Source organism: Netta rufina (assembly GCF_964035555.1).
Source record: "Netta rufina genome assembly, chromosome: 6".
NCBI lineage: Eukaryota > Metazoa > Chordata > Aves > Anseriformes > Anatidae > Netta > Netta rufina.
This window is the reverse complement of record NC_140129.1, coordinates 19,594,258-19,611,244: the sequence shown is the minus strand read 5'-3', so window position 1 is coordinate 19,611,244 and position 16,987 is coordinate 19,594,258. Positions and strand designations below refer to the sequence as shown.

General features: G+C 35.2%; 1 protein-coding gene across 3 annotated transcripts in view; it reads right to left on the bottom strand.

The window, feature by feature from the left end:
- The window catches only part of METTL8 (methyltransferase 8, tRNA N3-cytidine), a 55,127-nt gene that overhangs the window by 9,843 nt on the left and 28,297 nt on the right, over window positions 1–16,987 (bottom strand). For 2 of the 3 annotated variants that reach the window (XM_084289653.1, XM_084289655.1), the window contains exons 2-6: window positions 16,606–16,711; window positions 9,967–10,125; window positions 7,636–7,727; window positions 2,064–2,452; window positions 1,430–1,479 (exon numbers count right to left, since the gene is read on the bottom strand). In XM_084289653.1, coding sequence (XP_084145779.1) covers window positions 1,430–1,479; window positions 2,064–2,452; window positions 7,636–7,727; window positions 9,967–10,125; window positions 16,606–16,610 — 695 coding nt within the window. In that variant the 5' untranslated portion in view covers window positions 16,611–16,711. The remainder of the gene's footprint in view (window positions 1–1,429; window positions 1,480–2,063; window positions 2,453–7,635; window positions 7,728–9,966; window positions 10,126–16,605; window positions 16,712–16,987) is intronic. The other variant, XM_084289654.1, reaches the window with a different exon arrangement.

The following is a 16,987-nucleotide window of genomic DNA, read 5'->3' as shown; positions in this document are numbered from 1 at the left end:
TACTTTCTTTTTTTTTTTTTTCCCCCCTTCTCAGAAAGCAGAATAGGAGTCATGTGGAAAGTCAATTTAAAATAAAGACACAGGTTGATCTGGATGGTTATTTCATGACCATGGTTTTGTATTAAAAAGCAGCTTAAATTTTAAGGAAATATGGGCAAGCTGTGTAAGAGTTTGGTTACAAACCTAAGTCGAATATTTCTGTAGCCAGGGTGCAACCATACTTGACTCTGGCTTTTTTTTCCATTTATACAAAAGGCAATTTTTATATTATTAAATTCAAAGTAAAACCAACTGTGCTTTAAAGTCAAGAAGTCAAGCCTGCTAAGAAGCAGGAGATATTTCAGTCAGGTCACATACAAGACAGATGTGTAAGTTGTCCAATGTACCAACCCATCTGAAGAATTTGCATAAGAATACAGATCTCCAGGAAAAATATTTTTTGAATGGATTATTAATTATGAGAAGTGCCAACGTATGACTAATGTTACCTGTGAGGAAAAAACAAAAGTTTCTCCTATCTATTTTAATACAGATATTTGGTGTCTTTTTCCTATGTAGTGATGTAGTGTTAATTTCCAAACTTTTCATATGACACAGGGCTTCTCTTTCAGACTATGTTGTCTAAAGCAAAACGTGTTTTAGGATGAAGATGCATAGCTAACACTAATAGGTTTCATTTATGACCCCGGTACATCACTCAGTTCTTCCTGGTCTCTGTTTCCATATCTGCAAAATGGAGTATTTTTGCATCATCATGATGCTAGCAATCAGAATTCATTTATACAATAATGAGCATGATCTCCTGAAGGCATGAATAAAAAGAAATCTATTTCAATCCTTGATATCTACACAGCCCTTCCAATAAAACCTTCCTGCCTACATGGAAGGGAGGACATGCTGTCATAACAGCATTTTCTAAAACCAGAAGCTAAGTGGATTAAATGTTTCAGGAAATTAAGTAATGCAATACAGGACTTGTGCCTTCCTTGACACTAAAACCTGAAGCAATATGATAAAGTGCGCCAGCCAAATTCAGAAATAACAGAACTTCTCAAGAGTAAATCACATCATTATTTACTGTCTGTTTTTGGCTCCTCAAAGAGGTATCTGGTAGCCTTACAGGAGCATATAAAACAAGGGACATGAGGATATTTAACCTGTCTGAGATTAACTACAACAAATCAGCCTGAATGCACCTGAAAAAAACACTTATCAACAAATATGGTCCCCTGAAGACTATGGGCTGAACAGTATGAGGAGTATCTTGTACTGATGCTAGCAACACTGTCTGTGGTCTTCAAACACTAAGAATTTCAGGGCTGTAAAGCAGTCCAGTCAACAGTTCCTGCAGCACTAGTTTAGCACCAATGTTTGAGTAAAATGGAGATGAAAATGGAACTTCCATATCTGAAGATATGTCACTACATACCATATAACTTTCAAAATAGGAAAGACACTATTTCCAGCACCACAGCCAACCTAAAATCGTAAGAGGAAAAATAAAAGTTAATATAAATGAGCAAATAAAACCTTTTTTTTTTTTTTTTTTAAATCTTAGTTAGTAGGTAGGACCCATCCATTAGACTTGAAAGTACATTGGACAGAAAAGGTATAAACAGCTTATACAACAGTTCTCAAGTCACTGTCCCTATGATCACATTTCTCCTCAGTATCTTTCCAATGCTGTATCTCCTCCAATCTTTCCAAGAATCCAACTCTCAAACTGCATAGGAAAATGCAATATTTTTATGCAATTTTTCAATTTCACCATTTGGCAAGAACATGTCAAGTATGGAGAACAAACCAGTTTACAACAGAATTTTTCCTAAGAAATTAGAAATCCAACTTCCACTGAAAATGGAATCTGATCACCAATTCTGATTTGGGAGAAACTTTAAAGGGAAAGCAAAGCAAAGATCCTGGGTTCCTCTGAAAATTTCTGCCATAAATGAATGTAGTGCTTCAAACTCTAAATGTTTACTTTCTTGATAGTTGCTAAGCATCAGACTTTTGAGCAATTACATGGAGCTGAATACAATGGATGAAGCATTTGAGTGCGTTACCTCTAATATTCTGTAAGTGGCATCACTACCAGGGAATGATTCTAGCCTGCCAACTTCTTCTTCACAGTTTTGATTCTGAGGGTTGTCAGCAACAGATTTAGATTGGTTTTTATTATATACATATCCTTGTGCAAAAGTAGAATCATCTCCATAACTTTTCTTCCAATACTTTTCTCTTTCCTTCATTCCATTCTTGTGTGAAAAACTGTTGGTTGTATTTATTTTTGTGTGTTCTAAAGATCTGTCCTCTGTTTTCAGCTGTTGTCTCATTTTTTCTGGAAGAATTTCTGGAAATTCCAAAAACAGCCAATTGCGATCCTTGAAAAAGTTATTTCTGTGAGTCTTGTAAAATTCATTCCAATATTTACTGGCTTCTCTCTCATATTTATCTGAAATTAAACCAAAACAAAAACTTGGTGACTATGAGCTTTGCTACAGAATATTGTAAAGCAACATGGAATTTGGACCTCAAATTTAGTTTAAAAATGTGTAGTTTCCCATATGGTATGCATCTAAACAAAAACATACAGATTTGGGGTCTCAACTTGGTCTACTCTAAAAAAAACTCAATGAGTTTTTAATAAGATTTTATCTTGCTTAAGATGGGACACAGAGGCTTTCTGCATTTTCCAAGATTTATGAAACTATGAACAATTACTAAGTTATTGGTAGCTAGTACATCTCTAAAATATATCACTTAGAAATCCAGTTCTGTGAACTGGAGTGATAAATGTTACTGCATAGCCAATAGGTAGGAATTTACTCTTAACCATTCAACAACACACTTTTGACAGATAATACATTCAGAAGCAACATATTGGCTTTCTTTGAAAATACTTCAAAGAGTCTTACAGCAGACCTTTGTGTTCACTTTTAATTTCTTATTGAATCATCAACGAATAGGTTTGGGATGGGTTTCACACAGTCAGGGAATTGATATCCCTTCCCCAGAGAAGTCTGTCTGTCTTGTTCTTAAAATACCTCCTTTCATATAGGTTTGTCAACTTTCTCCTGTAAGGTATTACGATCCCTCACCATCTGTACAGTTAGAAACCTTTTCCACTAGCTAATCTGAAATCTACTTACTGCAATTTAAGTCCAGCAATTCTTGTCCCATTAACAAAGTAGACAGAGCAAAGATTATTCATTTCTCTTTATAACACCTATGTACTTGTTTTAAATCTTTTGCTATGTCTCCCATAAACAATCTCTTTTTCCCCCTGCAGAAGTAGTGATTTTTAGACTTCTGATCATTTTTATTGTTCTTCTTCAGACTCTTTCCAATTCATCTTCTTCTTTTTGGTGCTGTATTCTGGTGAAGTCATTATCAACACGGAGAAAAAGTAGTATTTTATGAGTCTTACATGCTGTAATCCTGTTTATAAATCCCGACGTGCCATTTTGCAACAGCATGACACTGCTGATTCAGCTGGTGATTCACCACAACCCTCAGATCTTCTACAAAATGACTACCTAGCCAATTGTTCCAGAACCTAGCTTTCCCCCTCACCCCCTGCAGGGAATTATTCCTAAGTAAAGTATTCTGCACTTATTTTTTTTTATCAGATTTAACTCTGTATCTTTCAGAACCCTTTTTTCCCCCTCATAATTTGCTGAGATATCTCTGAATCCTAATTCTGCTCTTCACTGTAATTGAAACACCTCTTCAGTTAATATCATCTTCAAGTCTCCCATTCTTGAAGTGACTAATGAAAACACCAAGCAATACAGCAGTACTAGACACAGAACAAAATGATCCTCTGTCCAGCACAGCTTCCATTCTCAAAGGAACTCTCTAAGTATTCATTCACCAAAAAGCAGTTTCATTAGCTCTTGCTTGCCTAACTTGCCTATGAAAATGTCAAGTAAATAGTAGTCAAAAGCCTGAGTAAGGATAAAATTCAGGACATCTGCTGTTTTTAACTTATCCCCAGGGCTCATAACCTTCTCCAAAAAGGAAATTAGCTTGATTTTACATGATTTATTCTTTAAAAAAAATTTTGCTGGCCAGTATTCATCTCCTTTATTCTTCCAAACTCAGTGTCTACAAAATGTGGATTATCTGTTCCAATATTTTTCTAGAAACAGGAACTATAATTCTCTGACTCGTATCTCTTCCCATCTTCCTTTATTAAAAAAAAAAAAAAAAAAAAAAAAAAAAAGTAAGTACTCTGTTTTCTGCTTTCCTGGTCACCCATATACTCTATGGATGTACTTTGTATCCTGTTCTTTCTTGGAGGCAGAACAAGAACTTTCCTTCTTCTCACTAGCACTAACTGTGCTGGCAACTGGACTGCAGCTAACCCTTTCAAAGGAAGGCTGATAAAAAGATAAGAATTACTGCTTTTTCAATGTCTCTTTGGTTGATGGTTTTCCCTTCCTTATCCTACCTGTTAAGTACCAAACCAAATCTTTATCTTGTTTTTCCCCAGTTCCAAAGCATTTACTGGATTGTTTCTCATTACCCTTAACATCTCTTACAAAGTGTACAGAATCACAGAATCATCTAGGTTGGAAGAGACCTCAGTATCATTGAGTCCAACCTCTGACCTAACATTAACAAGTCCTCCACTAAACCATATCGCTGAGTTCAACATCTAAACGTCTTCTAAAGACCTCCAGGGATGGTGACTCCACCACTTCCCTGGGCAGCCCATTCCAATGTCTCACAACCCTCTCAGTAAAGAAGTTCTTCCTAATATCCAACCTAAAATACCCCTGGCGCAACATTAGCCCATTCCCCCTTGTCCTGTCACCAGGCACTTGGGAGAACAGACCAACCCCCACTTCGCTACAGCCTCCTTTAATGTACTTATAAAGAGCGATAAGGTCGCCCCTGAGCCTCCTTTTCTCCAGGCTGAAAAATCATATAATCATAATGTACATCATATAATGTGTTGTCTTTTTGATTTTGTCCCTATTCACTCACATTAACCAGTTAATTCTTTTAATACAAAAGAAAGAGTAAATATATATAGCATTTCTACTGCTCTCATTTATATCTTAACGTACCATTTCCTAAATCATTACAGCTTTTCAGAGATAAACAAGGCTGCAAATTATCATTAGAGGCACAGACAGGCAGTGGGAAGTGGCAAGGAGGTGGCAGAATGCCTTGTCCTAGAAATCTGAATAATTTTTAGAATTTAACATTTAATACATTCAATTGTATTATTAAAGGGCAAGACCCAGCCATGCACAGCAACTGTATTTATAATCTAAGTGCAGAGCTGACTGAGGCTCTATATACCAGATTTCAATAGTGAAAGTTAGACATTTATAGAGATTGCTCAGCTCCAATTTAAGGAACAAACCACTTACTCCAAAGATTCTTAAATCATTATCGCCCCTTATTATAGTCACTATTTTTCTACAAGTTTGCTCAGAACCCTTGCACTTAAATGCCCACTGAGCTTTCCAGATTTCAAAACTGAAAGAAAGCGATTGCTAAAGTCAGCCATTCAAATTGTTTTAGTTTAATATTACATAGGTTCAAGTGCAAGAACGCTTTCCTTTCTCTCACTGGTCACTCCTGCACAGGCACACATGCAGTATTATTACCATTATATATTTTTTCCCCACACAGACATTACAGAAACTGTGATTATATCAACTCTGGAAGAAAATATATATCTTTTTCTGAATTCATCAGAAGATAACATTACATGTTTCTCATCAACAAGACTATAATTTTCACTTTGCTTTGTTAATCTGTACGTTTCCTGAAGCAGAGTGGGCAGTCACCCTATTGGCTCATAAGGTTTGTTATATATTTTTGTCGTTGTTGTTCCCTCTACCCCCTCTCCTGTTGAATATTTAAAAGCCTGACTACTACATTTTCAAAAGCATGTAAAAATCACAAAACTAATTAAGATATAACCCTTTGAGACAACAACAACAAAATCTATTTCTTAGTCCATTTGATTTCTCTCCTTAACAGAATCCATTATGACTTGTATTTCATACACTGGCAGTTAGGCCTGAGAAGAAACCGAACATGCTAATAAGTAAATCAAGTTCCTAAAAGTAGCATCATATATTTGTTCACTTTCTCTTGTTTTACTGAGGCTCAACAGAATGATTCTATTTTAGTGCCATAATAGTATTGTTGAAATCTGTCTTTTCTTTCCCCTCCTTACTTGCAGTTTCCAAGGCCCCAAAATAACCTGCTCATTAGCTTCAGTCTAGTTCATTGTTAACACAAATAGGCCAAAATGTTCTTGCAGAATGAAGTTGAAGCTTTCTGAAGGAACAGTATCAGCAATGCTCACCTATTCAAGCTCTTAACAGAGAGGCATTCACAGGAAACATTCTTGGATACTTTTATTTTTTGGCAATAGACAAATGCCTGATTATTTCAATTCTCACCAGCCCAAACTAATTTCTAATTGACTGTAGGTAAATAACAAAAGGATCCATGAGCTATGTGGTTATGCTGTTTACTTTTAAATCATGAGCTCTTTTTCAACTTTTTATACAAAAACACTGGAAATACTATATGCCAGTTCTGAAAAACAAACATTGTACACCTGGATTAAGATAAAGAATGAGAGAGGCAAGAACAGAAAAGGGCAAGATGACAATCCCAGAGCATTTAAAGCGATGAAGGGCACACAATCCAAAGTGCACTCACAGGTAATTCAAATACACTCCAGCATGTGCCCTAGTTATATCAATAAAACTGAGAACAGGGTCATAACGACACTATCTAATTTGACATATTTAAGATACGCTAGGTAAACTGTTGCCCAGGACATCAAAGTAATTGTTTTCAGAGCATCTTTCTAATAAAAGAACAAATTAAGAATCCAATCTTCTACGTTACTATCAACTTAATACTCCAGCTTTATATGCAAGTATTGAAGAGTTCAGTCTAAGGTTTAGTTTGCCAGTTTGAACCTAGAGCTATCATTCTTCAGAAATGCAGAATATGTTAAGTATTCCCTCTGAAGACAGGCATGAAACTTAATCATTTACAGAACAGACTCAGCATGATGTTTTGAAACACCTTCCACATGCAGTGAACATGCTGCTTCCTGAAGCACTCCTCGCTCAGCCTGGCCCAGGCAGCAAGCTGGGGCCAGCTGAGACCAGCGCAACTTTTGTGACACTTACTAGAAACATGGTGCAATGTACAAACACTAGCTCTCTAAACAGTCCACAAATCATTAAAAAGAATTTGAATATTGTACATGGGAATTTTCATCCCTTCAGCACCTTAACTGTGTGCAAATTCACTCCCTTTGGTCAAGTTAAGAGTCTGTGAAGCAGAAGCTTAATTCTGAAGAACTGCAAAAGGAGTCAGAACTTGCAACTGCTCTGTACTGATTTAATTGACTTACATATATTCTGTTGCCCCCACAAAAGGCAAAGTTGCTCAAAGAAGTAACTGAATTTTTAGAAAAATAAACCTTAGGACAATCCTTTGAGGCAACAAAGGATAATAAACAAAAATAGATTTAGACTGGAGAACGTACAAATAAAAGCAGTACTACCAGATTTCAAAGCATTATTAAATGCTTTAGTAATTGGGACTGAAATGCGATTTTTAAAGCAATTAAGAATTAGTTACCTTGGTCTTCCAACTGAACTTTCTCAAGTGAGTTCTCTGCTGCTTTTTCCTTTGCTTGCTCCTCCTCTTCTTGTGACCACTGCATATGGTCCCTGCAAAAAGGTAATTGAAGAACTAGCCTTTAAACACAACTTTCCATAATCATCTTCTGAGGAAAACAGTCACAAATAAGCTACATCGTCTCAAGTCCACTTGCTCTTAAAACACAAGCAAACAACCACAAGGAGACCTACAGAGTTAAAAACAAAGTTTCAGTGTGTGATAGACAAAGATAAGTAGTTGGGTAAAACTCAAGTGAAATGATTGAGAAAAACTTCCAACTGCAAATGGTCTGAAGGAGTAGGCTTTTTTTTTTTTTTCTTAAGAATAGGATTAACACATACCTTGTCAATTGAGTGGGTTTATAGAAATGTATTTTCAGCATCCAATTAGAACTGTATTTAGTTAGATTTAATAACAGGCTTATCAACAAACAACCTTATGCAAGAAACTTCTCACATTACTAACATTTATGATGATGAGAAACAAAGGTCATCCGGCAAAAGAATCAGCTGTTTCTGAAACAGGCAGCATAATCCACCTATTCAAGCAGAATAGGTGGAATTGTTGAACGAGATTTTACTTATCTGGGGAACAGAGATAGGAAACATTTTTAAAAAGGAAGAATGAGATATCCCTAATAAAAGAAAAACAGTGCTGCAATGGTTCCGGAGGCTATGCTACCTGTACATGTGTAAAATGGTTCACTAATGTCATATTAATTCATGAAATAGTCACAGAACCAAGCAAAGACCTGACCCTGATGACCAAACTGCACTCCCTGCAGATTCTTTTTGGATAGAGGCCACAACAGGGAGTGCCGAAAAACGCACTGGCAGCTTTCAAAACAAATCATTTGTCCCTCCAAATCTTTCAGTCTGAAGAGTTTTAGAAATCATATTTAATTAAATTATATAATTCAGATAATATGTTAGATCCTAATCCTTAAAAAAAAATTAACTGAAAGCCCATGACTAAAATTCTACTGCTTACTACGGAAGAAGGAACCATGCACCAACTTGAAAAGAGTCCACTGTCTCTAAAACCAATCAAGCATCTTCCTGTTCTGTGCTTGGAGACATACAAGTAACTTAATTTTTAGGTCTCTTACGCAGCAAGCCTAAGCTCTGAAATTTGTAATCTGCTAACCCTGTGTTATGTTCTCCTTTAGCATTTGGTTATCATTAGTTACATCCAGACCCTTCTCAGCTATTGCTAAATCCTTGCTCAAAAATTGTGCGAGTCAGAATTCAAAATATATTTTCAAATTATGCAGAAAGTAATTTCTTGTTTAGCTTTTAGATTCCTCGTTTCTATTTTCAGCAAATATCACTTGTTCTTAAGTTATGAACTACAGGAATAAAAAAATTCCTTGTATTCCTAATATCTTAGAAAGTTATTTTTCGATTTTGTAGATAGGTTTAGATAGTCTTTTAAAACTTCCGTATCGTTTACTGTTCTGTACACTTTATCTTATTCATCTCCATTTCATAGAGAAAAATCTATTCAATCTTACCTCATAAGACAGTTTTCAATTGGGTTGACCAGCATTCTCACTGTTTTCTGACCCCCCATTAGTCATAAAAAATACCTTTTAGAGATGGAAATGCTCTGTTGCTTATCATGGCAATTATTATTCTTATTAGCACTTGCATGTTAATATTTTCTCTGCTACAAGATCACTTATTACGATTCTTTATGTTATTGTTGTTGTTTTGGTTTGGTTTTTGTTTTGATTTGGTTTCGCTTTTTTTTTTTTTTTTGGTTCAGCAGAGATTGCTATACAGTTCACAACTACAAGTACCGTTTTCAATACATCTTCAGAAGAATACAACTTACAAGTTCCTTTTGATATGGTGTCAATTTTAGAATATAGTGCTAATCCATTATGCAACTCTATTGTACCTAGATAATAACTTTCTGCCATTACAACATATACTAATTATTCTCCACACTTTATGTTTCCTAATTTATTACTGATGTATAACAATATTTTGCCTCTCATTCCATGATTATCTACTTCCTCAGCGGCTGTTTTACGGAAGTCACTGAAAACTCGTAACTGTCAGGTTACTTGTGACAGTCTGAAGTTCTCCCTAGCACTACCTTTCAATATCCATTCTGTTACCCCATTGCTTTGTATATATATTAATATATAAAAATATATACATACATAATATACATACATATATCAGCATGATATATATGTATAGATATACACAGATATTGTTATTCATCGTGGTAAATAATATACAAATACACAAGAAAAGCATCCTTGAACAGACATCTCACCACATGTTGTGCTCAAAAACTTTAGAAGGATCAGTTAAAATCCGTGATCCAAGTGGAACAGCTGGTCGTCGACTACTTTGGTGCCTCTGTTGCATCTTGCTTTTTCTCCTCAGACACAAAGCAGAAAACCTTGTAATGAAATTCATTTTGTTCAGAGATCTGAAAACACAATTAACTCAAATTACAGTTTTGCTGTAACTTCGTTGTTTATGTCATTTAGATGAGAAACTGGTCAAATAATCAAGAACCAATATCAGCTTTAGTAATAATCTTTTACTGTAATGTCAGTTTAAATGCCTTTTAGAAAGCAGCAACATCCCCTGCATGTGCTGAAGGCCCAAATTGACCCAAAGTAGGCTACTGCAACAAAATCAGTTGAAATATAAATTATTTCATTATTTGGCATATTTTCAGAGCCTTGTCAGACCATAGGAAAAAAAAAAAAAAAAGAATTCACAGTAAAACTATAAACCAAGTTTGACATTGTACCTTTAAAAAGACAAGCAAAAAGTCATCAGTATTGAAACCACTTGTTCTAATGGGTACATACTGCCATTGGACTTGACGTTTTTCACCTCACTCACTAGGTAACAGCAAAAACTGTAATTCTAGAACTGTGACTGTGGTTTTATGCTTTTAGACAGGAAGTGAAAGATTCAAAAAGTGTCAATATTATGCACCAGAAAGCCTTCCAAAATTTCTGCTGCGTATTTTCCTTATCCCTGCTCAATGCTCCCTTTGAAATGAATGGTTTTAGAGGTTAAACTTCTATTCATGCAACTTATAAAATGCTTGAGATTTTTCTATTACATGTATAACTGCCTTCTATTGCTGTATTTTACTTTACATGGAATCTCTTTATAGAATATTAATAGTAAAAGATAACAAGTGTGTGTAGCTAGTACCACAAGTTTGTCTTTTTTGTTTTGTTTTGTTTTTGGTTCTGGCATATTCTTGTTAATGTAGGCTTTCTGGGAGATGAGTAAAATGAAATACTCCTCCATCTACTTTTACTCTGATGTGCCTTTTGTTCTTTTTTCCTTCAGCTGCTCTGTGTATGACTTTAAAAATGATTCTTAGTACCTTTTTTTTTTTTTTTGAGTGCTTCTGCTGTATAAGCCACGCATACAAATTTAGTGCACTGGAAATACAAAATGTAGTTGCAAAAGAACAGGCACAATTTAAACACACACATTATTAGAAAACATTCTGTGCAAAAAGGTTACAAAATGAAGATTTTTATCTTGAGGAAAATACTACTATTTGATCACAAGCATACTGTGAATAAAAAGATTAATTTGTACACATTGATACAAAGCCTGGCAAAGAAATTACTTCAATTAAATGAACAATTCCTTACTTGAGGTGTACTTTTGAATGAGTCATACTTTTAAAAGGGCCTTGTTTATTCAGTTTAAGCCTACAGAAAAACAACAGGGGAAAAAAAAGATGAAATTTTCTATCTAATTCTATCAAATGTCTGCCAATGCCAAATATAAATACTGTTATATTTGAGCTGCTGGGACTGCAACATGCTATCAAGATGTTGGGCATTATCATACAGGCAAAATGTAACATTTAGACCTATCAACTAAAAAACCCTCACACCACTAGAACTTCTTCTAATTTGATGATTTTATTAAGGTACATTTTTTTGGTTGGTTGGTGGTTTGTTTTTTTAATTTTTTTTTGGGGGGGGGTGGGGAGGGGCTGAGCAACTAAAATTCCAGCTTAAACTTAAATTACTACAAATCATTCATACTTCATATGCAAAAGCATGTATGTATGCATCACTTCTCATAAGATGAAAAATTATTAATGCATGTGAAATACTATGAAATGATATCTACAAGGCATAAAAACTAACACAAGTTAGTTTTTAGTTGACAAGTTTTTCAAAACATATAATTTACATAAAAGCAATGTTGATAGACACAAATATGAAAAGAAAAATAAGTAATAATAAAAAGAAAAACCTGATCTATTATTATTATTATTATTAAATTATAAAAGTGCCTGGATAAAGATTCCATGGTCACATTGCAAACTGTTTACAAATCCTTTTCCTCCTTCAATCATTCAAAAGACCTGAGTTAGTATCTTGCATTTCCTGTGCCAGCATTTATATTCAACATAAAATACAATGATTCAGCTGCTAGGCTAGTCACATAATTTTTCTTGGCTTTCTAAATATCTCAGTAAGAACATGACAAGATGCACAGATGGGAATTATATAGTCAGATGACTAAAATGATCCAGCATCAGTAAAAATCCAGAGATGTAGCTCTTTTTATGAGAATATGATCCTGAGTGATAATTGCACAAGTTTAGCTAATAAATTCTAAAACATCAAAAAAAAAACCATAAGGACACTGGGGTAAGTGGGAGAGTTAACTTTCCTGTTGCATCCAGTGATAAATATCAAGGCACAAGCACTCACATGTCCTTAAGAGTTAGTGATCAGAAGATCATGAGATTAATGGGCAATCTGGCTACTAGAAGGTCCAAAAAGCATTTAAGTTACTTGGAAGCCTAATTTTCATTTTCAGAAGGGAGTCATTCCTTGATTGTTTCTCTAATAGATTTCGTTAATGAAATAGACAACAACCCCTTCTCTTTGTCAGATAGGATGATCACATAGCAAGAAGTGTTGTCTGAAAGAATAAAGACATAATTTCCTTGTTCACAGCCACAGTCAGGAAAGCTTTCAGTCTGATTATCAGTCCAAGCAATCCAACCTTCACCTTTAAGGATATTCTCATGAAACCGCATTACACTGAAAATGCCTGTTTTGTACAAGCTTTAACTGTTTTTCAGACAAAAAAAAAAAAAAAAAAAAAGCTTTAAGGAAACAATGCACTCAGTGACCACACTCAAAAGCAAAATGGTAGATTTTTTTTCCCACTGTAGAGCACTGCATTTTAGCCTTTAAAAATTTGTTATTGTTACAAACATAGATCAGCCTTGAGAAAATCCTCCTCTCTTCAAACAATCTAACAGGATTTTTAGTACAGCTTTTTGAAGGTGGACATGCAGGTACATGTATCATCTGCCACACAGACCACAAATTAAACATTTCTAATTGATGTTGGCATTAAAAACTCTGAGTGGTTACATCCACAGAGATAAAAATAAGAATACAGGGGAAAAGAACTGTTCTAATTTTGTTTTTAAACAGTGAAATTCACATAAAAACACATATAAACCACTTGATTAGTAAAATCCTTGAGAGGCATCAACTCTGAAACAGATGTCAGAACAAAAATAATCCCTCATAGTCTGAGAATCTAGTTTCAACAAACCTATTGGATGAGAACATTGACATCTGACTGATCTCTCACTACAGAGCTAACAACTCCTTCGATCTGCAGTCACTGAGCCTACCTGTAGAGTCATCATTATAAAGAAAAGAAAAAAAAGGGCCCCAATATAGGAAGAGTATGTGCAAGATTATGTTACATTTCTCTACAGAAGGGTAACCTGGAAACAATGAACTTCATTCAACATACTTCTATTTTGCACCTAGAAGTTCATTGGCAGAACATTAAACAGTCAAATCCAAATGCTCTCCTATAAAGCATATACTGACCTATTTCATCACCATGAAACACCACCAAAACTCAGAACACCTTAGTTACACAAAACAGATGCAAGTGTTAAAGGAGTGATCATGAACACAAAGTGAAAAATTCCTTACGATGATACTCACACTGAAGGTATAATTATGAATTCCTAGTGTTCATTCTTAAAACATACACATCTTAATATTTCTGAGATCCAGCCATTGCCCAAGACTAGGCCAAACAAAATGGGAGAGGGGGAGGAGGAGGAGACAACTGCACTGTGAACCAGATTAATTGGTTAAATGAATATTTAATGCTAGCCTATTTTAGAAAGTGACTAAACATGCTCTCTTGAGGCTTCATAGTTAGTCTTTTAATGATATACTTCAAAAAATTGTGCTCAGTTGAAACAGTAAGAATAAGGTATTTCACAACTTCTCACACTCAACAGATCTAAAACCCTGAACTGTTTTTCCTTCTCATACCTCATCAATGAGAATGATGCAGGTATTCCTGTATGCACACAGCAACTTAAGTAAAATTACTGAAGAGCACTGACTACCAAGATGAAAATAAAAACAAATACATATATATTTTAATTAATAAAGAGAAACAACATCTCTCCTGTACAGACACAAAGCAGCAGATAAAAACAAACAAAACAAAAAACCCGTAGTAGATATACTTTTAACCATGTATACAGAAATGTTGAGTAAGAAGAGTGTGTTTAACTTTCAGGTAGCCTGTTAAAAAGGATCAAAGAAAGAACAAATAGTTTATAGTAGTAGTGGGAAGGTGGGATGAGGAAGAACAATAGATAAAACTGCTTATTTACTGAAAACATTTATGCTAAGCATCAAATATCCAGGAAACCAGCAACATAACTTGAAGGTACATTATTTGTGGTAAAATAATATATGGCAGTATTACATAATCACTACTAAAAAAGAAAGCAGATGGACTACTATGAGGGACAAGCAGAGTACTAAAAATCCTTGAGGGTTTAAGGAATATTATTACTATTTAATTTCCTAATTCAGTATTCATGGAGAATTGTTCTTAGCCGCTATTCTCTCTTGATACTCTTCTTGAAATTATTCTGCTATATAAACCATTTTTGCAATATCTTCTTAAACTATGGGTTTTATAATTCCATTTTTATTCTTTTATTTTTAAGAAGGAACCACTGCACCATTCTCACAAAAAGGGGAAAATGCGTTCTTCAACTGAGACTATGAACTGTATGAAAGTTCATGTTGGTATACGAACCTAATTATCTGGGAGCAAAAGAAGCTTTATCCCCAATGCTGAGGGAATCAACTGCAGTAGTAAGTATGTTTTTAAGATAATGAAAACAGTGCAAAAACATTTTGCAACTAACCATAAAATAATGGCAGTTGCAAGATGTGATACACAAACGGCCAACAAGGAAGAAAGGTACTGGTATCTGAGAAATATAGACATGTTTTATTTAGTGATTTTTTAGTAAATTAATGTGGGTGCCATGAACATGAAACAACCAACTGAAGTATTTTATTTGAATTAATTATATGGAAAAAAATATAGCAGTTCAATTGCTGTAATTGACAAACATAATTAGTCCCATCCTAAACTAACCTGAGCTCCTTTTTCACTTGCCAAAGCAGGTAATAAAATGCTCTGACAGAAACTTGCATCCAAAATTTAGCAATTTTACTTACACTTTTTTACTGTATTTTTTTAATATTTGAAGATTTTGTTTTGATTAGGACAAGTGTTTTGTTGAAACTACATCATTTCAATTCGTAATAGAGAAGAGATGTCCTGGCTTCACCATCAAAGACTACTTTGACTTTAAAATGAAGTTTCAATAAAGTATTCTAATTGAACAAAATACTTCCAACTTGTGAAAAATACTTTCACTCCAACTGAAGCTAAATGTATACTTTGATATCTTAGAATCATTCTTGGAATGGAATTTACACTTTTGTGCTAAATCTATTTATAATACCATTTCTAGTGTTGATTGTTCCACTTTGTGTTTGTAATGCCTACTAAAGGTATGGTCAGAAACAAAACACCTATAAATATTATTAAAATTAGGAAGATACTGGTCACTCAGTACAAGTATGTTAAATATTGCATAACAAAGACAACAAATTCACAAGTGATTCTTTAGGTTACAATTCTGCAAATACCTGTGCATTTGTTTACCTTTACAGAAAAGGTTGAATTCTCAGACTGTAGGATATGGCATTTAAACCATAAGTATTTTGCAAAATCCTTTACTATCTCCCTTTTCCACTTTTTTCACATTTTTTGTGAGTTTTTTTTTTTTTTTCTGTTATTTATCCAGCAGAATATAACATAAAACTGACTTATCAAACTAACCTATTTGCAAGGTTATCATCAAGAGGAAGCCATCAACATAGCTCAGAAATAAGGCTTCCTAGTTAACCTGTGCACCCTCTGCTGGCTGGTGCTTACATATGAGAAAAAGGAGAAAAGGAGGAAAGGAAAAGAAGAACGCTTTGCGCGCGCACACACACACACATATATATATATACACATAGTGAGGGGATTTTTAAGTCTCCAAAGATGTTTTGCAATTACTAAAATTTTTTTCAACCCTACTTTCTACAAAATACTGAATATGTAACTGTAACAACAAACCAAAGCTGATTTGTCTCAACACAGAACACATTCTTTCCAGCATTAAACATGTTGAGAACTGAGACAGCAACATGGATTTTACTATGATCCATAATTTACATTGAATAAACTCGTTTATTTACATCCCTGCAAGACTCTGGATGCCTACAGGGACTTTGCAGAGGTGCAACCCACCCTGTCAGCTCCAAAGTCACCTCCAATGTCACAGATCCACCGTGGCACACACTGTCCTAAGCCACTCTGCAGTGGTACAACTGCAACCACTGCGCCTGCATGTCCTGCTCACTTCATCCAAATAACTTTAAAACATCACCCTTCAGGCATCTCTCGTTCATGATAGCGCCAGCTAAGATGCCAGGTCCCACTGAGGGATCCTGAAGAACAGACTTTATGGAAACATAAAGATGAGCAGCTTCCACATTACCCCATGCGGGCCTTTGGCAAGGAAGGAAAACGAGCTTTTCCACACGTGCCCGGATTTTCTGCCGGCAAGTGCTGTTGATGAAGATGACAACTTTGGGGATGTAGCTCTAAAAATATAAAGGTAAGTGTTAGTTGCTGTTGATCCTGGAAACACCTTGCCCTTACGGCTGGGGCCCTAGCGCACCCACAGGGCACGGGGCCCAGATCTGAGGTATAAGTTCCCGCTGTGGTGCCTTTCTCGGCTAAACCACCTCCAACAAACCTCTTCTGCTTTCACATAAAAAAATAAAACCCCCGGGTGCAATTAACTTCACTGACGCGCTCCGTACGCCAACGTCGCGCTCCCCTCAGCCCCGCAGCGAGGCGACGGGAGGCAGCTTAAC